At 56.2% G+C, this 26,051-nt stretch overlaps 1 protein-coding gene and 1 long non-coding RNA gene across 2 annotated transcripts; one reads left to right on the top strand and one right to left on the bottom strand.

The window, feature by feature from the left end:
- Positions 1-2,006: 2,006 nt before the first annotated feature.
- On the bottom strand, positions 2,007-10,280 carry LOC144299492 (uncharacterized). The gene is made up of 2 exons (XR_013366194.1): positions 10,213-10,280; positions 2,007-2,297 (listed from the first exon to the last, which is right to left on the bottom strand). It is a non-coding gene; the product is annotated as an uncharacterized LOC144299492 (long non-coding RNA).
- A 438-nt stretch (positions 10,281-10,718) lies between these two features.
- On the top strand, positions 10,719-19,012 carry LHX5 (LIM homeobox 5). Its single transcript, XM_077874983.1, has 5 exons — positions 10,719-10,960; positions 12,988-13,211; positions 13,886-14,163; positions 14,840-15,005; positions 18,645-19,012. Exons 1-5 carry the CDS (start codon positions 10,788-10,790, stop codon positions 19,010-19,012), a joined length of 1,209 nt encoding a protein of 402 aa, XP_077731109.1. The 5' UTR covers positions 10,719-10,787.
- Positions 19,013-26,051: the final 7,039 nt, after the last annotated feature.

Genomic DNA, 26,051 nt, shown 5'->3' with positions numbered 1-26,051 from the left:
GCACAGCAGGAGGGCCAATGAAGAGGGAGCATGTTACAGAGATGGGTAGGAGCCAATCACAAAGAGCCCTGCAGAGCAAGGTGAGGAGTATGGATTTTATTCCAAGTGCACTAGGGAGTCGTTGGAGGGCTAAAAGCAGAAGAATGACAAGATCTGATTTATGATTTTAAAACATAACTTTAGTTATCGTGTAGAGAATGGATTGCAGAGGAGAGCAAGGATAGAAGAAACAGGGAGACCAGTCAGGAGGCTACTGTTATAAAACAAATGAGATGATGGTGGCTTAGACTAGGGTGATAATGAAGAAGAAGGTGAGAAGTAGATGGGTTGGAATATATTTGGAGGCAGAGCTAACTGAACTTGCTGATGGATCGGATACAAGGTAGGAGAGAATGGGGGAGGTAAGGATGACTCTCAGATGTGGGTCCAGGATGACACAGGATCCTTTTCACGTTTTGTGAAAACCCACCTAAGCCACATGAATGGAGGGTCCTCTGTCTTCTCTATTCTTTTTCTTGCTTTCAGATGTGGAATTTGAACCAACTTCCAAAGGCCATGATGACTGGGGAACCCAAAGGGACTATGGTAGCGTAATCACTGATATAACCTCCAGTATAACCATCCGTATGGCCTCCAAAAAAGCATGGGGTATGAGAACAAGCATAGGTTCCAGAACCAATGAGACCTAGGTTAGAATCATTGTGTAACCATAAGAAACTTAAGGAACATCTCTGAGCCTCAAATTCCTCAACTGCAATATGGAGCCATGATAAATAACTACTACTTTTCAGAATCTTACCGAAGATTAGGAATCAAATGCACATAGCGGTCACTCAATACATGGTTCGGTTTTGTTTTGGGTTTTTTGTTTTGTTTTGTTTTTTCATTTCTCCTTTACTCACTTAAGGTGAGGGTTTCTCTCCTGGCACTATGAGATTTTGCATTTTAAGAGGTTGAAAGGTGTATGATCCAGATGGATGACTGTTTGGGTCTTAATGAAAGATCTGCAGTAGTTTTAACAGTCAGGGCTTGGAGGAACTGGGGTTCATTATCCCAATCCAGAGATTCAACCCTCTATTACAAATTATCCCCATTTGAGAATTCTGGTTCCTCTGCCTTTATGGGCAAATTAGCTCTAGAATGCTCAGGTGGGGAGCTAGAATGAATCTACCCCATTGAATTCACAGGGACCTCTCTCCAGATGTATGGACGATGCTTACAACCTGGCTTAGCTGACACCCCTGCAGTGGGGAGGCTTGGAGGGTTGAGAGAAGACCACACGAAGAAGTGGCCCCAGGGTATCTGAGCTCTCTGGGAAGCAGTGTATCTATGAGACGCCAGAAGGAATGTATACAGATCTGTGTGCATTAATATGGGTGGAAGCCCCCCCCCCCTCCAGAGGGAGTATGTGGTTTTTTTCTCCCCTGCACAAACTTCTTTAGACAAGTGCTGCATAAAATTTGAGCAGAGGAATCGATGCTTGGTTATACACCATGCCTGGCATCTAGATAACACGGTGCACATTTAGAAAATGAAACACCAGATTAACCCTTTTGTATCCAAACTTTCAAAAAGAACCATTTCCATCTTAATAATCCTGAAGATCGTTATCCTTTCAGATCTCATCTTGGCCTCAAACGGTTAAGTCAACTTACCGTCCATGCTTTGCCCCTCACAAGCCATCTATTGACTTATAGGCAAGTGCCTTAGTCTGTTCACCTTCATATTTGGCCACCAATCCTCCCCAGCTCTTATATTTTTGAACCTTCATAGTTCAGGTGCCAAGGATATGATTTTCCTGAAACTAAAATGTCTAAACCCCTAGCCTCTTCTTCAGAATAAATCAAAGGGCAGATTCACAGCATTCACTATTGCTCAGTTCTATTGTTTTAAGCATGAATTTTCATTTCTTTGAGGTTAGAGATAGCTACGTGTAACTGTTTTAGACTATGTTTGAAATAAACCTTTCTCACATCATTTATTTGGAAAGAAAGGAGAAGACACCGTTTTTAGTCAATTGTTTTGTTCTTTGATATATACCTGTACAGGGCTCGGGTTCTAAGGAAAGACAAAAGGGGGGAAATAAACGTAGGAGAGGGAGAAAATCACAGAATAAAGGAAAGACAAAAGGACGGGGTAAAGAGGGAGAGGGCAGGTTCCAAGAGCCCGTTTGCCCCTTGGCGGCGCGGCGGGATCAGCACCGCGGACAGCTCCCGTCTTTGTCTTGGTCCAAACTCCAGCGCCCGCGCTCAGCCCGGCAGCCACCGCTGGCGCGCCCGCTTCTCACTCCACCAAACCTGCTTTGGAAAGAGAGAGAGAGCGCATAGCAGAGGGAGAAAGGCTTCCTTTCCTCTCCCCGCATCCTCCGAACTCGGCCCTGATCCCATCCCACGATATCGCGGCGGCCGATTTTAACTTGGCTTCTCCGGGAATCTCCCTCCTGTCTACATGGTGCTGGGGGCTGGGGTGTCGCCGTGGCGAGTTCAGATTGCCTTTGGAATTCGTTTCACTGTCACTGTCCCAGGCCCCAGCCTCCCACATCTGTCCCTAGACAACGCCTAGCCTTCGGGGGGGTGGGGGGGGAAAGCCTGGGATGTCGAACGGTTCGCTGGTGCGCATCCCGAGCTGTGAACACACAAGGACGCCCAGACCAGCTGAGCTTGGCCTAAGACCCACAGCATCAAACCCAGGAAGGGAAAAACCACCACTGGGAGACGGGAGCCAGAAAGATGAGAGAGGGGTTTTTTTTTCCAATTCAAACTAAGCCTGGCAAAAAGCAATGGATTATGTTATGTTCAGAAACCATACATCCGGCCACACGAATTCAGCCTCAATTTTTCTCCCTTTCACTAGAGAAAGCATCTAGCTCTGAGTTCAACAAGCCTCACCTACAGAGGCTGGTCAAAATACTTTTTTTTTTTTTTTTCTGGGCCCTTTCGTAGGATCCAGGATAAAAAGAATCTCTTCTCGTGTTCTCCTTTGCCTAAAACCTTGCTTCCCGGAGGGGGTGGGCAATGCCCTGTGTGTGAAGCTCATTCTCCAAATCTTACACTAAACATACATAGAGAGAGAGAGAGAGAGAGAATGAAGCCCAGTTTCAATAAAGTTCTGCCTTTCGCCAAGCCTCAGAGAAGTCAGCCAGCCAAGCTACGTTTTGTTTTCACAGAATCTGTTACCCAGGTGGAGCTCTAGGGTGGGAGTATAGATAAGGAAAGTTTAAGAATGAGCCTCCTGTACAAGGAAGACTTCCTCTGGCCATCTGCAAATATTCTAGTAGGAAAGAAAGACGGAAAGAGGACTCTTGCAGATCTAAAGCTTACGGCCCCCACACCAGCGTCTGGAGCACAGAGATATCGCCACAAACCAACCAGCCAGAAGACCCGGAGCCCAGTCCAGACACTGTGGATGGATTGGTATCCACCTCCAAAATAAGATTCCTCTCCATCCCCTTCAAGAGGGGGAAAAAAAAAATCCCTGGAATTTTTTTTTTCCGAAGCAGCATTCTGTCCTTCCCCCTCCTCCTCCCCCAAGAAACCCAGAGGAGAAAGGCCACCGCACACTGTTGGGCAGCTCAAAAGAGTTTTAGAGAAAGCGCGGTCCCCGCTGAGGTCCCCACGGAGCAGAAGGGCGCACAGCGGGGTAAACATACTCGCCTTGGGAGGAAAGAGCTGGGGGTCGCTTTCCCTGGGCCCCTCCCCCCTCCCCAGGTCCACCGCGGCAGGCGCTTAGAGGTGGGGAGAGGACGCCCCCCTATCCACCCACCCACCCAGCCCGCTCCGGCGCGCGGTTCAGCCCTGCTGCAGTGTAAACCGCGGCTTTCCGATGCAGATTTCCCTTTTAACACCTTCTAAACAAAGGCTAATGAGGCCACTGCTTTACTCTATCAACACACAATCATTAGCAGCCGAGAAATACGCGCGCACGCGCGCACGTGCACACACACACACACACACACACACACACCCCATGCCCGGGCTGCCAAAGTCGGGCGAATTATAAAGGAACCCATATTAGGTTGACAAAAAGAAGGTGAGATAGGGAGGGGCGGGGAGAGGAGGTGGGATAGAATGGGGAGAGAAGGGGGGGCAATGTTATCGAGACCACGGAAAAGACCAAGAGAAAAAAAAGGGACAGCAAGATACAGAGTCAAACGCAGACTAACTGGTCAGAGGGAGGGAAATTAGAAAGTCTAGGGAATCCTTAATGTGAATGTTAGGGCCCCTGGAAAGCTCTCCCCATTTGTGTTCCAGAGATGGAGCAGGGTGACAGGCCTCATCGTAGAAACGGCTTCCTACCCACTGGCGGATGGTCTCCACCTTAAGATACGCTCAATGGGGCCAGAGAAGCAGCAACTACAGCTCCCCAGCCTTCAGTCCTGCCTGCCCTCCGATGCCAAACAGCTGGGGCCGGGCTCCAGGCCCACAACAGGGGCAAGGATGAGGGTCCCGGTGGTTTTCAGCTCAGACCTTCAGCCTATCAGGCTGCCTGGGAAATGCACTTCGGTGGGCAGTTGTCGCTCAGCCCTGCAGCTCAGCACCATGTGCAGGGTTTTCCCTCTCTGAACAAAAGCCTCGGTGTTTTCCTCACAAGTTGGGAGTCTGGCTTGCACCTTTCTTTCTGTCCTCCTCAACACCCCTCTGGCCCCCAGCAATTAGCCCCAGACTCTGTCCTCCTAGTGACTGGGAGTCTGAGTTCAGCCCTAGGTTGTAGAACCTAAGAAATACAGCCTGCAGGAGCTGGCCCAACAGCCTGGCGTGTGGGGCCACTGGGAGGGTGCATTCCTGGAGGGGGCTTGCAGGAAGGAGAGAGGGACCACTACACCGGCCTTGGCCACAAAAATCGTCGGGGTCTCTAAGCTGGCCAGAGCCCACTAGCACATGCACTCACTTTAGGACTGGATATCCTACAACCTGAAAGTGCTGTTCAGCCACTGTCCTCCCTACCTGCTCCCTCCCAGAGATGCCAGACCTGCCCCTGGCGCCTGGTAGGGCTGCCCAGCCAGCCACCAGTGATTGCCGGACTCCTGGCCCCCATGGGGCTGACACAGCCTTCTGGCCCCAGTGCCTGTCCCAAAGCCACCCAACACCTGCTGGCTGGCACCCCACAGGCCCCTTGAAGTCCCAGTCCAGATATTGGGCTGGGGTTTAGTTCAAACTCAAGAGCCCCCTCCCAGCCGGTCGGTCGGGAGGAGATCGGGAGGAGACTCGGGGGAGGAAGGGAGCTTGGGGAGGAGTGCTGTTGTTGAATGGATAAATAGAGGAAGGAAGGGAGGAGGGAGGGAGGAGGGAGGGAGGGAGGGAGGGAAGGAAGGAAGGAAGGAAGGAAGGAAGGAAGGAAGGAAGGAAGCAAGCAGAGGGATTCCCTGCCTTTTTGATTAAACGTTCCAGGTCGGGCCTGCCCAGTTAACGAGACCGTTAATTAAGCCGTGCGCAATTCAACTGACAGGAAGGCCCTGCACCCCGCAGAGATGTTCTGGAAACCGAGCAGTCCAAGGCGGAGCGTTAGGGGGCACATCGGCCTGATCGCGCCCCGGTCTTCCAGGGTTCTTCCGCCTATGCCGCCGGCTCTCTTGGGGACGTCCAGGCCCGGATACTTTCCCTGCCTGGACTCAGGGCTGCCCCCAGGTGGCCGCCCCCTCGGGGCTCCCGGAAGGCTCATCCACCCCCACATTCCTTCTGCATCCCTGCGGGGAGCCCGAGGCCTGAGCCCGAGCCCTAACGCACGCATCACGCCTCACCGGCGTCCACCGAGGCGAGCCGGGGCGCACACGTTTCTGGGCGTCGTCGGGCAAACTCGAACCCCCGAGCAGGACAGGAGCTGGGGACCTGGCCGGCCGGCTCGGCTCTCTGGGTCTCGCCGGAGCGCCGAGCCCGCCGCTGTCGTCCGGCCCGGGGGCCCGGGGGCCTGGGGCCTGGGGACCGCAGGGCCTCGCCTCCACGCTCGCTCCTGCTCGGGGCCGGGGCCGGGGCCGGGGCCGGGGCCGGGGCCGATGCGCGCGGCGGCGGGCAGTGCGCGGCGGCGCGGCGGGACGCTGAGTGTGTGTGCGCGGCGCGGCCTATATTTACACCCCAAACAAAATAATTACACTTTTGTCGGAGGGAGAAAGCCAGTGATTAGGCGCGGGCTCTTTGCGGCAAAACAGTTTCTCAGTGGTACACCAGTATAATTTTTCACGGCTGGCTGAAATCAAAGAGGGGAGGTAATGAATCCGGCGAGCAATTTAAATTTACAATTTGTAACGCCGCCGCCGCCGCGCACACCCGGCCGAGAGCGCAGCTCTAAGGCGCTCGCTGCGTTTGTTTAATGTTAAAGCCGCGCTGGCTCTTGGGGGCCGGGGGGGCGGGGGGGATGCGGAGGATGCGTTTGGCTGGGGGGTTGGGGGGAGGTAATGATCGAAGTCGGGAGAGGACCCGCTGAGCCGCCCGAGACGCCACGCGGAGAGGAGGACGAGGGGCGCGCCCCTCCGGTTCCCTCAGAGCGCGCGTTCCCCAAGAAAGCAAGCCGCTCTGCCCCATTCAAAGGGAGGGATGCCTTCAGAGGGGCGAAGGGAGATACTCTGGTCGCCGGAAAAGCCCCAGGTTCCTGCTGGGCTGCAGAAATTCCCCATCCCCGTCCCCCCAGGCAAGAGAGTTTCCGAGAAGGAGTAGGGAGGCGCAACCGAAAATTCTCTTTAGCCGGAGGGTAGGTCAGCTCCAGGAGCCCCGAAGAGTCCCCATTCCGGCCTCTGCCCTGCGTCCCGGGCTGAAGAAGACAGGAAAGACGCCCCCACCAAGCCCCAGCTCAGCGCGCCTCAAAACTCCCACCCCGGGCGGGTGTGTGCCTCTTCGCCGGTAATTAATTACCGAACTCAAGGGGGAATATGCAAACCGCATATTACTAACTCTACAGGGCTTAAGTGATTGGAAACAGATTATTATCTTGTTTGTCTTTTGTCTGTTTTACTTATCCCGCCGCCGTCTGTCGAGTTGTAATGTTGATACTCTTTAGTCTAGGAGGAAGATTTTTATATAGTAAATTCCATCAACATCTTGTATAAGTGACATTGCGTCTCCATGCATTACCCTGTTAAGACACAAGCGGTTTATTAGTTACATATAGGAGGGGATTTCGCTGCCTGGTCGCCATCTGTTAGCGCTGTTAGGGCGGGATAATTCGTCTAATAGTTGGTCTGCTGGCGTTTTTTCGATGCTGTGCACCCTGGAAGGTGGAGAGCTGGCAGAGGCCAAGCAGGCTTTCCTGCAGCTGGGCTGGGGCATGGAGGTTTTGGACTGGGGCTGGGCTGTGCTGAGGCCCCCAAGGTGACTTGGCGGGGGAGGCTGTGACCTGGACAGGATGGGTAAACTCAGCTATAGGAGGCAGAAGGCCAGACCAAGGCTTCTGGAAGCAGTACCCTCATCTCCTGCAATTGGGCATTCAGCCCCCTCACGACATCCAAGCTCAGGCTCGGGATGAACCAGAGCTGCTCTATGAGACTGTCCCCAGTTCCTGCTACCTCCCTAACCTGGTATCTTAACTGCTGTGGCCTGGCTGTGCATTGGCATTTAAGCACATCCAGGAGGTGAGTGAGGGTGGGTGGATGTGTCCCACGTGGAACCCGGCACACAGCACCCAGCAGCCGGGCAGGGTTGGCAAAGCCAGGGCTGAGAGCAACTCGGCTCTCGGGATACTGGACCATGGTTTGGGGGGGCTGAAGGGGTTGGAGGAGAGTGGGTTCCAGGTGCCTAGTCCAGAGCAGGGCAGAGGCCATCAGATGGGGGCTTTTAATGACTGTATGTGAGTCTTCGAGCACCCCAATAGCTGTATGGTGCACGATGAAAATTGTTCTTTGCAGCATTGAGCCGGGTGCTGGATTTGGCTACCCCAGCAGAGGCAGAGGGAAGGAAATAAAACCAGCGAAATCAAGAAGGAAAGTGATGGGGGGGAAAAACAGAGGGAAAGGGAAACAGAAAGAGAACAGAGGCTGAATGTAAGCGAGAAAAGGAGACAGAAAGGAAAACAGATGTGCAGAGAACGCGGGAGAGAGAAACCCCAATGAAACAAAGGGCGAGTAGGCAACCCAACTGGCCTCCATGTCCAGCCTGACGCCTCTCTCCTCCTGTGGTCTTGGTTCTCTTGGATCCTGCCCTGCAGGCGGGCACGGCCCGGCACTTCCAGAAACTGTGGTTTCATTTGGGGCTCTTGGAGCTCTCCCAGCTGGGCCTGGGGGACCTGGCAAGATCCAGTCTACTTGTTCCTGGCCGAGCCAGGCTCTAACCAGCCACACCGCTAAGCTGCTATGTGGTATAGACACCTGTCCCTGGGCAAGCCCGAAGATGGAGTAACAGCACCATCAGGCAGAAGCTACCCGATTTGGGGACTTCTTTTCAGAGACCCAGCTGCGGGTCAGTGTCCCACCTGGTGACCAGCATCTGTCAGTTTCCTGTCCCCGGCCAGATCATCTCCCCTAGAGACTGTGGGGGACAGCGCTAGGCCTGGACGGGAACAGAGAGAGAAGTAAGCATCTCTAAGCATCTCGGTGCCTCCACCAAATGCCCCAACACAGGCATCCAGAAATCCTGCCCCTGCCAAATCCACAAAGGTGATGCTAGGAATACACACACAACGAACCCCCCAGACCTACAGGAGTCACATAAACAAAAACACTGCCATCCACACAAATAGTGACTGGCACACAAACACAGATCCACAAATTCTGCACTCACAAACACACTCAGCCCAGCTCAGTCAGATGCACACGAGGTCTCCAGCATGCACACGTTCACCCACACACAAACACACACATCCAGATTTTTTTTAAAGTCCACTTGCACAGCAACGTGATGGCACACATACACAACAATCGTACACAGATGCACACTCATGCATGCAAACACCCTTACATTCCAGTGTCCAAAAGTAAGCATACATGCATATACACAGACCCAACAAAAATAAGTACGCACAGACTAATATACACAGCTGAGCTACACACGAATACAAGCACACAAATTTGCACAAAAAAGACACAAACCAAAATTACTCACATGATTGATTACTAACTATAAACAGACAAAAATGCAATTCTCAAACAGCAAATATAGACTAACAAACTCAATAAATGCACCCAAACACACATTCACAGCCAAGTCTTGGCACAAACACACTTCTCTGGCTCCAGCCCAGGGCCTACCTATTCGGTTAGCCTGCAGCCGATGAGCAGGATGGAAAAATCCTGCGGAGCCTGCCTGGCCTCCCTAACTTGGAGTGCACGGTCGCCAGGTTGGCCCCGTGGGAAAGGAGGCCTGGCCTCTCCCTCCGTCCCCCAGACCCACATTTCCCTCTTCACAGGCACCTGCAAGCACCCGCTTACCCCCTCCCCCCACCACACACACACACATACTCCCCAGACCCTCAGCTCCCTAACAACGAACCGCTCTTTCTGCGTCCTACGTAGATTGCAACTTGCACACGCAGCCTGCATGCGCTGCGTGTGCAAGCAGCACCCACGCAATCTCTGGCGTTCCGGATGCGGCAGTGGGACCCACTCACCACGGTGCCCTGACTGGCTGACCGGGATCTGGAAAGTGCGACGAGGAAAGGAGAGACGTGGTGAACTGGTGAACGCCACCTCTGATCAGGCTTCAGAAAGACCAGTCTGCCCTGATCTCCCCAAGTCTCCCCCAGAACTCCATGGTGCGAGCGCTCAGGCCTGAAACTCCGGGGTCCGGGACCAGGCCAGATGACACCCTCCCCCAACTTGGGCCTGGGCCTGCAAAGGGAAAGATACCCAAACAGCGCGGCTCGCTCTCACGCTCGCTTGCTCTCTCGCTCTCTCTCTTTCTCTCTCGCTCTCTCTCTCTCTCCCTCTGTGTCCGTGAGAAAGGCTGGGCTGGGCCCCAGCTCCGTGTATGACAAAAGAAGCCGGCCCGGCTCTGGGAGCCCCGTGAACCGCGCCGTCGCAGCTCCTGGGCGCAAACCCCAGGGACGCGGGGAAGAGAGAATCCAATCTGGGCGAGCTGGACTAGGGAAGAGGAGGCGGACGCAGAGCGCGCTCCGGGCTTCGGGCAACTTCTGCAAGTTCCGGGGATGGCGAACGGGGCAGGGCCCCTCTCCCACTAGGCCCTGGAATCCCGGCCCCCAAATATTTGTGGGAAGAGAGAAGGGAGATGCAGTTTTCAGATCGCGCGGCCCCCCACCCCGCCCCCAGCCCCAAACTGGAAGGTAAATACTTACTTAGCCTCCGAACCAGGTACAAGCTAATACTCAACAATACTGATGCCTTGTTTTTTTTGCTCTGTCCGGACCGCAACGCTGTAGCCAATTTAGATATGCTATAAATTTAAGAGGTTGCCATGGCCACCGCGCGCCCATTGGCCGCCGGGCCCCCTACGTGCCGCGCCACGTCACCAAATCTGAATAAGGATGCGCGAATTAGGCGGCGGCCAGACAAAGATGAGGATCGGGACCGCTTGAAAGTGGGGGAAAGTGCCGGCGCCTCCGCCACCGGGGAAAGCCGCTCCGCAGCACCGAGGCCATTAGCCACCCAAGATACCTGGGGGAGCCCGGAACAAGCACTGGGGCGCGCGGCCCGAGGCATGAGGCTGTGAAAGCCACCCCTCCCCACCCCACCCCGGGCAGCCCAGCGCCAGGCCAGCGATCACCCAAGGACTTGACCGGCTGAGTCTGGGTCCGGCCCGGACTCGCCCGGCGGCGGCCGAGATAAGAGGCGGAGCGCAGCGGCGGGGCCTGGGGGCCCGAGGGCCGGGGGCCCAAAGGGAGGGCAGGGCGGCCCGAGCCGCCGGGGCGCTATGATGGTGCACTGTGCCGGCTGCGAGCGGCCCATCCTCGACCGCTTTCTGCTGAACGTGCTGGACCGCGCGTGGCACATCAAATGCGTTCAGTGCTGCGAGTGTAAGACCAACCTCTCGGAGAAGTGCTTCTCGCGCGAGGGCAAGCTCTACTGCAAAAACGACTTCTTCAGGTAAGAGGCCGCGCCGCCCCGCCGCCTGCGCGCCCGCCCTGCGCGCGCTCCGCCGGGGCGCCCGGGAAGGGGAGACCGCGAAACCGGCCTCCTGGGCTCGCAAGCTTAAATGGGAAGCGGGGCAGCCCACTGCTCTCGTCCTGTCCTTGGTCCAGGAAAGCGCCCGAGCCCGGGCGGAGTACGAAGAACGCTGCCTCGCTGTCTCTAGTTCGCTCCGGCAGCCCGGCTTGCAGCCGCGGCGGGGCAGGGCGAAGAAGCCCTGACAAACTTGCTCCCCACGCGTCTCTGCTCCTTCCCCGCAGCTGCGACCCCAGGGTGGAAGTTCAAGCCCGGTTCTGAGACAGTGAGAATTTTTGCCTAAGGTAGGGGCTGCTGGAGGCTTCTCCCACCGGGCAGAAAGCAGGAGCCCAGGGGCTGACGCCCGGCGGGCCAGGGCCCCAGAGCCCTCCTGGACAAGCTGAAACTTTCCCAACTCCAAGGGGGTTCAGCCAGGAAGATCTCCTCTGATGATGGGGGGAGGGAACCTTCTCCTCCTTGCCCCCCACCCCACCAACTCCTTAAACATTTTCTCCCATCTTGAAATGTACAAACAAAAATCGAAGCTGAGAATCAGGACCTCCAGGGTCCAGTCTGTGATGTGTCACCTCCCCTTGGCTGCCCACAGGGGCCCTCAGGTGAGCCAGAGCCTCAGTTTCCCCAGCTGGGAACCTCCAAGGGCTGGCCTGGAAGGCTGTGGGTTTTCTGGCGGCTCAGCCCTGCCTGCTTCTGCCAGGCGCCCAGAGCCGGCTTTGTGCCTGTGAATTCCGGGCACCGAGGGAAGAGGGGCGTGATTAACAGCGTGGAGAAAGGCTGCTCCCCGGCCCCAAAGGCTCGGCACTAGGGAATTTGAATAGGAGAAAATGTCAGCCACAGCTTTACACGTGTAAACTCCCTAGCTCCGGAGGCCCGAGGCCCCTAATGTGGCGGTGCTTGCAAAGTGCCTAATGATTTTTGATAAGGTGCATATGGCCAATTACGCTGCCGGATAAGGCCAAAAGTGACTTATGGCTTCTAATGCCCTCACTACATCAACGTCACCCAAATTCGCCCTGTTTAGAGACATGGGTATGAGTAGATGTGGGGCCCCAAGGTCCCGGGCCCTTGCTCTCCCTCTCCACCTGCACCTCACCCCTCCCAGTGCTCGCCTGCACCACCCATTTTGGGGGAGGCTGGCCTTCTCCAAGCGCTCAAGAGAGAAAGAAAAGGATTTAGATCAGGAACGCGGGAAAGGGGGAGGAATTTGAGAGATCCTGTGTACCTGCCATGCAGGTTTAGGACTGCCTTCTAGTCACATTCTCCTGATGCCTGCCAGGGCCAGAGATTTTAGGGGGTTGAAGACTCAATCCCTGCTTTCCAGACTCCACAGTTTCTGAGGCCCTGCTGTCCACAGGGCCAAGTAGCTCCAACGGGTCCCAGAGTGGGGACTGGAAGGCCTCCAGTGCCGGTGGCATTGGGAATCAGCGAAAGATGCCTTCCGTCCTGCTCAGGTCCAGCTCGGGAGGGGAGCTCCCCACCCCATTGCTAAGACCTACCAGCCAGGCCAACTGGCCTAACCTGGGCCCCGGCAGACTGGACAGGACCCAGGAGGCAAAGCCAAGGAGTGGTCCAAACCTGGCTGGCCAGGCTGAAAATGCCAAATAACTTGGACAGCCAAGTTTGCCTCAAGCAGCCCAGGCGTATCTGGCAGGGATGCGGGGAGCATCTTGGGGTACATTGGGTCTGTGCTCAGCTGAAGGCTGCACCCATTTCTCTAAACCTTGTGGAGTACAAGTAAACCTGAACAAGCCATGAGAGTCCCAGCCGTAAGAAGAGCCCAGGACATTTGTCTCACCTCTCACACTAGCCAGAGAGTACAGGATTGCAGGTCTCATTTGACAGATGTGGACATGGGGGCTTCTCAGAGGCTAGGGTGGGTGGGAAGAAGTCAGGAGCTCAAGAGGATGGGACCCCGGGCTGCTCCAAGGTGACAGGCCCTGTTGTGTCTGCAGGCGTTTCGGCACTAAGTGTGCCGGCTGTGCGCAAGGCATCTCGCCCAGCGACCTGGTGCGCAAGGCCCGCAGTAAAGTCTTCCACCTCAACTGCTTCACCTGCATGGTGTGCAACAAGCAGCTGTCCACGGGCGAGGAGCTCTACGTCATCGACGAAAACAAGTTTGTGTGCAAGGATGACTACCTGAGCTCCTCCAGCCTCAAGGAGGGCAGCCTCAACTCAGGTAGGCTGTCTCCTCCCCTCCGCAGCCTGAGGCCCTAAGACCTTCCCACCACAGTCAGCCTGGCACTCTCCACTTGGCCCCTTGTGTGTTTCTGTGTCTGTCTCAGAGCTCCCTTCGGGCATTTCTAGGGTGGTGGGGAGGGTGCAGGGATTTGGAATTGGTCCTACAGGATAGACTACAAGCTCTTTCCCCTTCTCCTTCCATTGAGGGGCTACCCCCATTTGAAGCCACACAATTCTCCCCCCCCCCCTTTCCTAGTCTTTTCAGCTCCTGGTAATTGCAGCTACAGTGGAAGGATGATAATCAGGGACTGGAGGAAGGACAGACGGGGGAGGAAGATCTGAGGCCCAGAATGTATCCGTGGCCTCCTCCTGTCCCCTCTACACGGAGGCCAGACTCCCCCACAGGGCGTGCCTCCCCCTTCCCCAAGCAGTGGCCCAAAAGGGCCGGGAAGGCTGGAGAAGGGTCCCTCCAAAGACCTGGCCCTACCTGGAGGGAATGGGCAGGCGCCGGACCCCTGGGGGAGGGGCTGTCGCTATGCTCACAAGGGAACCCACAGCGGGCGCCAGCGGCTGGCAGCCGGGTCGCTGGGGACCAGCTACCCGACTGGAGAGACCTTTGGCCACCGCTGACCGCTGACGGCGCTGTCCTCTTCCCGTCCCGTCCACCCGCAGTGTCATCCTGTACGGACCGCAGTTTGTCCCCGGACCTCCAGGACCCGCTCCAGGACGACCCCAAGGAGACAGACAACTCGACGTCGTCGGACAAGGAGACGGCCAACAACGAGAACGAGGAGCAGAACTCGGGCACGAAAAGGCGCGGCCCGCGCACCACCATCAAAGCCAAGCAGCTGGAGACGCTCAAGGCCGCCTTTGCCGCCACTCCCAAGCCCACGCGCCACATCCGCGAACAGTTGGCACAGGAGACCGGCCTCAACATGCGCGTTATCCAGGTGCGGGCGGGCCCGGGGCACCCTTCCTTCCCCCCGGCCAGCTGAGCCCCAGAGCCCGGGAGCTCAGAGGAGCCTCCCGGCCTTGCTCCGGGCTAAGAGCGCACCAAGTTCGGGTGAGCCCGCCGACAGGGCCAGCTGGTCAAACTTCTACCAAAAGATCCAGCATAGTCCTGCGGTGCCCAAGACGGTGGGATCTTGGGCGGGTCGCTCACCGCTCGGAATCCCGCCCCCTTCCCGTTCAGGGAGAGTTTTAAGCCCTGTTGGGCACCTCCTTCCCTCCCATCTTTCGGAGCAGAGAAAGAGGCAAGGCTCTTGACGCGCCCCCTCCCTGTGTTGGTTCGTGGGGAGACAGACAACCCGCCAGAGCCCGGCTGGGAAGTCGAGGGGCCGGGACCAGAGCCGTGCTGGGCGGGAGGCCTTTATAAAGCCGTCAGGCCGAGGGCGGGCCGAGGACCAGGAAGCCCAAGTCTTTATGAGTCGCCCCACGGGTCCGCGAAATCCTTCACCCTTGGCTGGTTCCCCGAAGCCCCTCTCCACCTCTCGGGGCCTAATCCGCCCGGCTCCCGCCTCCGGGCAGTCTTGGTGTGGAGGAGGCTATAGGACCCAGAAGGGGCGGCCTGGGCAGGGAGGGGAGGGACACCCTGGACCCGAGCTCACAATCCTTGCCCTGTCCCAGGTGTGGTTCCAGAACCGAAGGTCCAAAGAACGCAGGATGAAACAGCTGAGCGCACTGGGCGCCCGGAGACACGCCTTCTTCCGGAGTCCGCGGCGCATGCGTCCGCTGGGCGGCCGCTTGGACGAGTCTGAGATGTTGGGGTCCACTCCGTACACCTACTACGGAGGTAAGGACCCCCCAAAGCCCCGAACGCCCTGCCCTACGCTCGGCCCCGTGTGGTTTGGGGGACTGAGGACGCAGGCAGAGGCCCCTGCCGTTGGCCGCCCGGGATCCCCTCCCTCCTTTCTACCTGCGGGGAAGGTACACAGTCATGAACACACCTTAACAGACACACAGCAGCAGGGGCGCGAACGCTCAGCCATAGATACCTCCTGGACACAAAATCAAACAATTGGGTTCACTCACCCATACGGTTGATACACGCAGATAAACACACTCACCCACGCAGGACACATGATTGCCCCTCCCTTGCATGCACACTGGAGTTCAGAGACCTCAGGGATGCGCATCTAGGAACACGATCACACACAATACACAGGTGTGCGCTACTCCCCGGATTCACTCACGGACAAACATACCCAAAGAGATTGACAGGCTCACACACTCCCAACCTTCATACCCAGGCGAGCACTGCAAATCTACATGCACCCTCCCCAGCCGGACACACAGCCTTCCTGCTGCCCTTGCCTCGCGGTGGTGGTTGCGCGGGGCCCTTGGCACCAGCAGGAACACTGGCACTGGAGGGAGCGCCGGCAGTAGGGATGGAGAGGTCAGGATCCAGCCCCAGCCACCTGCTAGCTAGCTTCCTAGTCGGCACCTCCTGTTCCACGCCTCCGGGGACTCTGCTCAGCGTTTGGCACTGTTAGCTAGGATGGGGCAGTTGCTCTGGGCAGGACTCCTGTGTTCATTGGGGTTGGAGGTGCGGGAATTGAGCCCACCCCAATTTCTATCTTTAGGGATATAGGCGGCAAGGAGCTGGAGTTTGCAGAGAGGCATTCGGTCACGGGTGTCGCAGGGTTTGGGTCCTCTCCATCACTTCTCTTCTTCCTTCCCTCTTCTTTTCCTTCCTCTCTGGTCCCCTCACCGCTCCATTTCGCTCCATTTCCTTTGCATCTGCTAGGCGACCCATCCCAATCCCCCACTACCATCCCAGCTCCTTCATCCTGGCTTTTTGGTAACCTCAGGTGCTCTGGGAAATCCAGTCCCTTGCCCTGCACTTCCCCAACCTTTGGACTCCAGGAAAACACCTCCCTGTTGTGTTTCTGAGCCTCTGAATTTGGAGAGCCCGCAGGACTGCCTGTGCCTAAGATCTCCGCTGAGTCGTTCAGTGCCACGGGCCTGGGGTGAGGGGCCGAGGCTAGTGGCCCCGTTTGGGGAGAGGTGACTTTTCTTAGAAACGTGGGTTTGGAGAAAATGCCGAAACCAACGGGTAGCGTAGGCGCCGCCGGGTGCGCAGGCAGACCTAGGAAGGAAGGCTTCAGTACAGGGTCGACCTAGGCGGTTAGATCTTCAGGTCCCTCCGGGGGCTCCTGAAATTGCAGGAGGGCAAATTGCGCGGCTGTGCTTCTGGAGGAGAGACTTTGCGCTGGCAGGGCGGGAGCCGGGGGCTGCGGGCGCGGAGGGAGGGCAGCTCGGAGGGTGGACGCGTGGGGCCGGCTTCAGTCTGGAACTCTCCCTACCTATCTCTGCCTCGCTGCGCGCACCATCCCCGCCCGGGTGCCCGGAGGTGGTGGGGCGGCGCGGTCCGGAATCTCTCCCCGCCTGGGTAATTAAGCCAGGTTTCCCCGAGGACTGCTGTGCCCCCACCAATCCCGCCCCCTCCTCCACCCGCGCGTCTGCTGGATGGGGGGGGGGGGCCTGGACACGCGGGCCCCTCTTTCTCCGGAATGGGGGGCAGGACCCCCCAGCCCCAGGGAGGCAGCCCCGCCTAGTCCGCGCTGGGAGATCCGGGCGGCGGCGGCCGGCAGCGGGCGAGAAAGGGGCTGGGCGGCGGGGCTGGCGGCTCCCCGTGGGAGCGCGGACAAAGCCCCAGCTGCGGCTTTTGTGCCCTTTTCAGACGGCGTTTGTTCCAATTACCTCCGGCCCGGCCGCCATATGGGCGGAGGCGGCGCGCTCCGCGCGGGGGCCGCGGCCCTCGCTGGCTCACCGGCTCGCTGCGGGCCGAGGCCGTCCCCCATCCCTGTCCCTTAGGGGCCCCAAATTCGCCGCTTCCAACCTTTCCCTTCACTTTCGGGGAGAATGGAGTGAGTGGTTTTTAAAAAAAGTAATGGGCGACCGTTTTAGCTGTTGCTTAAAGCGTCTACAAGGCGCGCCTCCAGGAACCCCCCCATTTGGACTGATTTCAGGGTTTGGAGAAAGAAGGGGGGCAGGCGGCCGGGGACGTCCAGAATTCACCCTGCCGACCGAGACCCAAAGACCCAGCGAGGGGTGGGCGACGTCGCGGAGAAAACCCCAGCCTGGGGGCGCGCTGGTTTTCCCACCGCACAAAGCGGGTTATTGTCACCGGTGCCGGCTACAAGGTGATTCTTTCCTGGGGTCCCACACCCCAAACCTTCACGGCCGACCTGGAGGAAGGGAAGAGGCTGTCTTGCAAGGACCGTGTGCGAAGGAGTTCTGGGAGGAGGTCAGAGAGTGGATGCGGAAACAATTTATTCAGAGTGGGCTTGTAATCCGGAGTCCCGCACTTCCTGATTTTGCGGGTAAAATGCAATTTGTGAATTTTCTGGAGAGAGCTTATGGCTATCACCAGATTCTCAAAAGGACTCAGAGACCCCAAATGCCTCAGAACCTGCATGTCCTGGCTGGACAGGGGTGAGACTGAAGGACCCAGGCTTCCCACTGAAGCGCCCATGAAATGTTGGACCTGCGAGATCAGGCGAATGCCCGCCCTCCCTCCAGTCAGGTCTAGGGAGGCCGCGGCGAATTGTCAGACCCCCACATTCACCCAGAAGGTCGCAGAGCTGTCCTTGATAGGGCGGGGGGCCGGCCAGGTCCGCGGGGTGCCGGAGGTGAAGGAGAGGATGCTCAGCAGCCTCGCGGGCTCCTAGTCCCATTGCCTCGTCTGCCGGCCCAATTTGCCAGCCCCTCTCCGCTGCTCCGGCCTGGGGCCCAGGTCGGGCTGGGCTGCACCAGGTGGCTGCCCGCTCTCCACCACTTGGTGCTCTGGCGTCCGTCCCCCCCAGCATCACGGCCCAGCTCTACTTCAGGCGCCTTTGGCATCTCTCTGACTCGTCTGGTCGGTCCCTGAGTGCCTCTCTCTCCTGGCCTTCCCCTTGGCTCCTGGGTCTCTCGCCCCTTTTTTACAAGTGTGTCTCTGAGCACACAGTTGTCTCATCTCTTTCTCCGGCTTGTCCTAGGCGATCGCCCTGGTCTCTGTCTCTGCCTTGGGCTTGGCCCCTCTGGGTCTCTTTTCTGACCTGAGTCTGGAGGTTCCTCTGTCTCTCTGCGCTCTGCCCATGTCTCACTGACCCTTCTCTGGCTGTCTCTGTGTCCCTGGCCCTCTGTGGCCGTCTCCCCAGTTCTGAGACGCGGTCTGGGACGTTCACTGCCTCTCCGCGACCGGGTCCCTGGCGGGGACCCTCCGAGTCTGAAGTCACCAGCTCTTTCTGCGTGTGTCCGGGTCTCCGAGTGCGCCCTCGGGTCGGTGGGTGCATGTCCCGCCTCGGTGTCTGGGCCTCTGTCCCCGCGCTGGCTCTGGGCTCGCTCGGCCTGTCCCTGCGCGCGGGGCGGGGGGGGGGGGTCCCCGCGGGGCCTGGGCCTCGGGCCGGGCGCCCCTGACCTCTGCCCGTCTCCCCGGCCCCCGCAGACTACCAAGGCGACTACTACGCGCCCGGAGGCAACTACGACTTCTTCGCCCACGGCCCGCCGTCGCAGGCGCAGTCCCCGGCCGACTCGAGCTTCCTGGCCGCGTCGGGGCCCGGCTCCACGCCGCTGGGCGCCCTGGAGCCGCCGCTGGCCGGCCCGCACGCCGCCGACAACCCCCGCTTCACCGACATGATCTCGCACCCGGACACGCCCAGCCCCGAGCCCGGCCTGCCCGGCGCGCTGCACCCCCTGCCCGGCGAGGTGTTCGGCGGCGGGCCCAGCCCGCCCTTCCCCATGAGCGGCGCGGGCGGCTACAGCGGACCCCTGGCGCACCCCAACCCCGAGCTCAACGAGGCCGCCGTGTGGTAAGGGCGGCGGAGGAGCTCGCCCCGGACCCCGACCCGACCCGACCCGCCCGGCCCGACCGGGGCCCGAGGCCGACCGGGGCCCGAGGCCGGGGGGCGGGGCGGGCTTGCCCCCTCGCGGCCTTCCCAACGGCAGCGGGGAACCTTATTTCTCACTCTGCTTTCCCCGTCTTTGAAACAAGATGATCAGAGAAAAGAGAGAGAGAGAGAGAAGGGAGCGCGGGGAGGAGCGGAGACGCGGAGAGCGCGCCCGCCGCGGGGCCCACGGCAGAGGGAGCGAGCGCCGCCCCGGGGCGGCTCGGGCGGTCCCCGCGAGGGCCCAGCCGCCTGCGCGCGCGCGCCCCCTGGCGGCCGCGCTCGAGGACCAAGGTCCGCTTCCCAGGAGGGGCCGGCCCGGAGCTCGCGGCGCTGGGGGCGCGGGGCACGCACCCCGCCCCCGCCCCTCCTCCCCTTGACACCGACTGTGAGCCCGGGGGTCCGGGCCGGACTGGAACCCTCGCCCCTCCTGCTCCTCCCGTCTCCCCCGGCCCCCCACGCTGGGCAAGGCGCCGAGATTTCTGGGCTCTGGCCCGTTGACCACCCTCCCTGCCCGGGGCCTGGAGGCTGGGTCGTCAGGATGTACAGTATTATACTTTTTTGGAAGTCGAACGCTTCTAGTTTCCTTATTTTGTATAAAGGAGAAACAAATAAAGTATGTTTTTGTGTTTACTGTTTATTTATTGTACTCTAGTTATCCGGGGTTGGACATTTTTATATTTTTAAGAGGAGGGTGGGCAGAGTGTGGGAGGGGAAACAGAAAGAGGTTTACCTAAAAAAAAAAACAAAACAAAAAAAAAAACACAAAAAACAAAAAAAATCAACTTTTTTAAAAAGAAAGATTAATAAAAAAAAAATTCTTTTTTCCCTCAGTGCTGTGTGGTTTTCTTGTGTGTATGGGTGTGTGGGTGTGTGTGCCTGCCTTCTCAGTCCCTCCGGGTAAACAGAGTCATGCTTCTCTAGTTCGTGGGTCCCACGTAAAACAGACTTGATTGGTATAAAGCCCCTCCCTTCATTGGGAGGGCAGGGGTGCTTTTGACAACCACCAGGTCTTGAAAGTGGCTGCTTCTTTTTTAAAAGGTTATATTTATTTATTCATGAGAGACACAGAGAGAGAGGCAGAGACATAGGCAGAGGGAGAAGCAGGCTCCCTTCAGGGACCCCGATTCAATTCAGGACTCCATCCCAGGACGCTGGGATCATGGCCTGAGCAGAAGGCAGATGCTCAACAACTGAGCCACCCAGGCACCCAGCTGCCATTATGTGCCGGGCACCATATAGCCCAGAGCTTTGTATAAGACCAGCATCGAACACAAGCCTGCCTGGCGCATAGTAGGCCTTCAAGATATTCGAGGCATGAAGGGTTATGTGATTTGTTTGTCCCCAAGACGTCAGAAGAATTCTAGCTTCACTCCTAATTAGGCCTCCCGTCATTCCGGCTGGCTGGTAAACTGGCGCTAGTTATCTGCAAGGCTGTATTAGGGCAGAAGGGCCCCAGGGAGAGAGCAAAGCTGATGTGCTCTGCAAGTCCGATGGAAGGAACGGGGGTCCCATTAGGTAAATAGGCGTGTTGGAAAGAGTGCTAGATGAGATTGCGGGGGGCCAGAGCCACTACCTGAAGGCAAGGTCCTCCCTCTTTTTGCTAGTTTCCCTACTTACAAAAGTGACACGGGAGGGAGGCCTCCCTACCTTCCCTTCCTACCCAGAGGACACCATAGGCTTAGAAAAGCAGATGAAGGAGATAAAAATAAATGTAAGGGTGTCCTGCATTGGGTTCCTTTCCACCCAAGCTGGGGCCAGGGACTTGTCCGCTTTAGTGGCAGCAGGGCCCAGGGTGGGGAGAGGCGGACGAGGGAGGGAAGTGGGCCACTGAGGAACGGGCATATGCTAAGAGCCCTGCTTTTCTGTCCTTGCATGTGGACCTCCTGAGCATAATGCAAGGTGGCTTGGCTTTTTCTTTTCTTTCCTTTATACGCGCGTTTGTCTTTATCAAATGAATGCTCCTTGCTCATTGAGGAAATTTTAGAAATTTCAGATAAACAAAGGAGAGAAAATCACCCAGAATCTCAAGCTCCTTGGTAATGTAATTTGATGCCTTTCCTTCCAGACTTTTCTTTTTTCTTTCCTTCATTTTGATCCTAGAGATCATTCTCTACAGGCCATGTGGTTACCTGCTCTGGTTCACTCAGCAATAACTCTCAGATTAATAAATTGATCGTAGTCAGAGCTACGTCATCTGATGCAGTGATGGGCTGAAACTTGCTGGTGATGGGTGAGCCATCCTTTCTTTGGTTTTTGTTTTCTTTTTTAACTGGTTCTATTGTTGGTCATTTGGGTCTGTTGCCAATTTATTTATTTTTTACCACTTTAAACCATGCTGGAATAAATGTCCTCATAGCTAAATCTCTGGACTTGTATCAGGGTAGGTATTACTTTCCCCATTAGAATGCTCACAGAGATCAAGGGACTGGCCCAAAGTCACACAGCTGGGGAGTGGCAGAGCAGGGACTCAAGCCCACGTATTATTGGGTTGTGTTTCTACTCCACAATAGTGCCCTGATTGTAATGGATCATAGAACTCCAGAGAGAATTGCAAGATTCTGGGCCCCATCTCTGCCAGGCCCCCAAATGTTTTCGGTACATGTGTGAATTTTTCAAGAAGGGCTCACTTAGAACTTTTACCAGAGAAAGACCTAGGGAAGTGAAGTTCAGAGGAGTGGACTCACCTTTGCTCCCAGAAGACAGGCTTGTGACAGGGCCACAGAGGCAGGCAAGAAGGGGGCGGGGAATGCAAGAGGTTGGAGGACTCCCTCCTGTAGGTGTGCTCAGACCCCCAGCTGCCTACCCAGGTGGAAAGCTTGAGCCAGAGGTGTCAAGGAACTCCATCATGGGGGCAGCTGAGTGGACCTGCAGGGTGAGAATTCACTGTAGCACCACCTCTCACCTCCCCCCATCTAGCTACACACATGTACATACACACACCAAACATGTATATGCTCACATAATTGCACATTCACATATACAGAAACATGCATACAAACAGAAACACCCCCCAATGCAGACGCAGGCACAGGCACATAGACACACACACTAGCCACATGGACACACTCCTACAGATGTACACACAGACACATGCCTGATGATGGGCACATACTGCACACACTTGTACACACACAGGTACATGCAAGCACACGCACGTGAATGGGGATACCCCCACAAGCTTGTGTGCTTTTGCACAGATATGCAAGTGCATACAAGCACACACATGCGAGTCTACATATACCTGCTCTGAACTCACATGCCCAGCCCCTGTGGGTACACACAAACCCAAACCCCATATCCTTGTGCACATGTGTGCACACACATATATGCAGAGCCAATACCCGCCCTTCATATGCCCACATTTTTAGTCTGGGAGAATGGGGAGTGGAAGGAGCCCACCAGTGAGTGCATCAGGGAATACTTGAATAACCCTGGGGTGGTCCCATCAGGATCTCTGAGGCTGGTTCCAGACACCAGATTCCAGAAGGGAGGGCTATCTGTGGGGGTCAAGGTCAGTACTCTGGGCTAACTCCCAGGGCCTTTCCTCAGAGTGTCCTGGAGTGAGGCATGATGGGAGCAGAGGTCACCTGGGGATAGGATGGGGGCAGAACAGAGCAAGGGCCCTGGGATCTGGGAGACTATATGACTGGTTACTGTGTCAGCTTTCTGAGCCTTGGTCTCCCCCACTGCAAAATGGGCCTACAATGGCATTTCATCCACATGGGAAAGATGTCATTCAACCTGTGGCCAAGGTTCCCGAAATCTAGGTCCCAGGTTCAATCTCCACCCTCATCTCCCTGAAGACAAATCCAGAAGACAAGTTGGGGGGCGCTTGTCAAAATCAGCTCAAATCGACCCCCACTCCTTGTGAGGCCCACAGGACTGGGATTGAGTGTACTAAGTTAGAGAGGTGTTTCCTCAGGAAGCCTGGGCAGGCAAGGGGGAGAGCTGGGCAGGATTGCTGGTCCCTGGATACCCACCACCATTTTCTCAAAGTATGATCAGAGGAGGGGCCTTGCAGCAAGTACATATCCCACCCACCGCCCCAGCCTCCTGGCCCCGGGGCTGGCATTGCTCCCAGGCACAGGGACCCAGATGCCCTACACGTCCAAGTTCCCAAGCTGATTCCCATGTCCCCCAAATTTGCAGGACCACTGCCCAACAAAGTCTCATCCACCTGGAGTCCACATAGACCCTCACACACCCTTCAGCATGGATGCTGTCAGCCCCACTTTGCAGATGAGAAGACTGAGCCCCAGCAGGTGAAGTGAGCGTGGGGTCATGAGTCAGGAAGTGATGACAGACCCAGGCTTTGAATCCAGATCTTCTGCTTCCAGAGCCTGTGTTGCCCCTGAACCCAGGCCAGCACCTGGCCCAGGTAAGGCCTTGCCCTCTGAAAACCAACCACCCAAATGAATGCATGCACTCCAGCTGCCATACAAAGAGATTCTTTAAGAGAGACTCCAATAAATGCTAATTCTCACTGGTAGCCACCTCACTGGATTTTGTTTTAGGGGTTCAGCAAAACCAGCCAGAGGGCAAAGGACATAATGAAGGCTGCCAAGGTCAAAAGACACAAGGACTTCCGGCTTTTCCACTTTGCCCTTGGTTCTTCTGCTCACCCTTCCCCCACCGCCTTCACCTTCCACCCCCGTTCATGTTTCTGCTCCTTTTCTTCTATCTCTTCATCATCTGTATTTATTATCATTTAAAAATAAAAGATTTTCGAGAGGGGGAAAAATACACTGAGCTGTGCCAGTAAGGAGGATAGCCAGGCCCTGGCTGTGCCCTCCAGCTCGGGGCAAAAGGGGCCCGTCGCCTGTCCCTTGCGGTTCCCAGGCTGTCATTCTGACAACACTGGACGGTGAAACCACATGTATTCCCCCATCCTCATGTGTGCTCTCCCTTGTCCCCAGCCCTGTGCCCCTGCCCTGAAATGAACACCCCACAGAGCACGAAAGCTGACCCACTGTGCTTAGGACTAATATTTAAAATGCAGAATGGCTGTGGAGGGCTCCTGCTCCCAAGCCTTGTCGTGCAGTAAAAAGATATAAACAGAATAAATTACCTCTCCAGCTCGGATTATGAGAATACCCATCTCCTGACCGGAATTTTAAGTCCTGTCTCCCTCGTAGCGCCTCACACGGCTGATTTATGGAAACCTGAACACTTCTCTGCATATTTCTTCTGTTCAGCCAAGTGACCGAGTTTACCCTTCCTATGCCATTAGCGTTATTAACACCTGGGCAACCGATCATTGCAAATGGGCCATTTCTGTGATGAACGGAAACCTCTCCCGCCACTTCTCTGGGGCCTTGCCGCCTCTGGCCTCTTTCTGCATGTTGTGCCAGGGCTCAGGACCACCCCCGCTTCTCCCTGGCATCTGCTGATGGGCTCCTGGGGGCTCTGGGAGGAAATCCTTCACTCCAGCAAGTGCTGTGGTTTTCTGATGCCAACACCACTTCTTTTCATGTTTTTTTAATCCTTCATAGAATGTTCCAGTTGGAAGGCAATGCCCCCATTGAGCAGGGAAATAAACTGAGACTCAGAGAGGGTGAGAGACTGGCCTAAGCTCCCACAGAGAGTTCACAACAGAGCTGTGATCCAAATTCAGATCTTCCATCCCATCGATACTCAGAGTGTGGTCCTCAGAGCAGCAACTGGGAGCTGGGTAGAAATGCAGATTCTCAGGCTACCCCCTGGAACTTCAGAGCCAGAATGCATTCAACCTCCAGGGGGGATTGGAGTGCACATTTAGTTTTTGAAGTCTTGGACTTCAAAACACACCCAGATTCTGAGTAATTCCTTTCTCGCTGGAGGAAAACTTCACCACGTAAGTCCTCTTTGCTCAGAAGCCGCAAGTGCCCCAACTCCAGGGCAGGGGGGTCAGGTCAAACTGATTAGGGGGAAGATGAAACCACCAGCCAAGCTAGTGTCCACATCTTCCTCCATATAACATCCCAGCCCACTCTGTCTCTGTCCCCAGCCCCAGGCTGTGAGCCAGAGCCACTTGAAGTCAGGGACTGTGTGAGTTGATATTGGACACTCAGCCTCTCTGAGGTTTGCCATGTAGAGAAAGGGTACAATCAGATCTAACCCCAAGGGTTCATTATCAGGGTTAAGTAAGGTCACATTTCTCAGAGTCTAAGCACAGTGCCTGGCAGGGAGCAGGCCACTGAGTAACACACCCTGATTGACATAATAATGGTATAGTTAGAATAACAATGACCTCTTACTGGATGCTGTGTTGTTGTTACCATGAACCTGTTTTATTATTTATTTATTTATTTATTTGAGAGAGAGAGAGAGAGAGAGAGCACAAGTGGGGGAAGGGGCAGAGGGAAAAGCAATCTTCCCCCTGAGCTGGGAGCCAGACACAGGGTTCTATTCCAAGACCCTGAGATCATGACCTAAGCCTAAGGCAGATGTTTAACCAACTTAGCCACTCAGGCACCCCAAATCTGTTTTCCTCTTTGAAGAAGGGCCTAAAGCACTTTTTAAAACAAGGACTCAGGAATCCCTGGGTGGCTCAGTGGTTTAGTGTCTGCCTTAGGTCCAGGCCATGATCCTGGAGTCCTGGGATCAAGTCCCACATCAGGCTCCTTGCATGGAGCCTGCTTCTCCCTCTCTCTCTCTCTGTCTTTTGTGAACAAATAAATAAAATCTTAAGAAAAAAATAAAACAAGGACTCGCTTCACAGCCTATTTGGACAGATACGCAATTTATTATTTTCCAGAACAAATTTAAGATATCCATGTTGCCATCTGGAAAACTATCAGGCCTGCGGAGATAAGAATGTGTTTGGCATGTAGTAGGAGGTCAAGGCTTAATCAAGAATAATCTGGCAATCTGTTTAAAAGGAAATGCACTGTGAACAATGAAAGGATAAACAAAATGTGGTATGTCCATTCAGCAGGCTATTATTACCCAGTCATAAAAATGAATGAAGGTCTGACATGTGCTAA

Source organism: Canis aureus, chromosome 27 (genome assembly GCF_053574225.1).
Source record: "Canis aureus isolate CA01 chromosome 27, VMU_Caureus_v.1.0, whole genome shotgun sequence".
NCBI classification, from domain to species: domain Eukaryota; kingdom Metazoa; phylum Chordata; class Mammalia; order Carnivora; family Canidae; genus Canis; species Canis aureus.
This window is presented reverse-complemented; position numbering and strand designations above follow the sequence as displayed.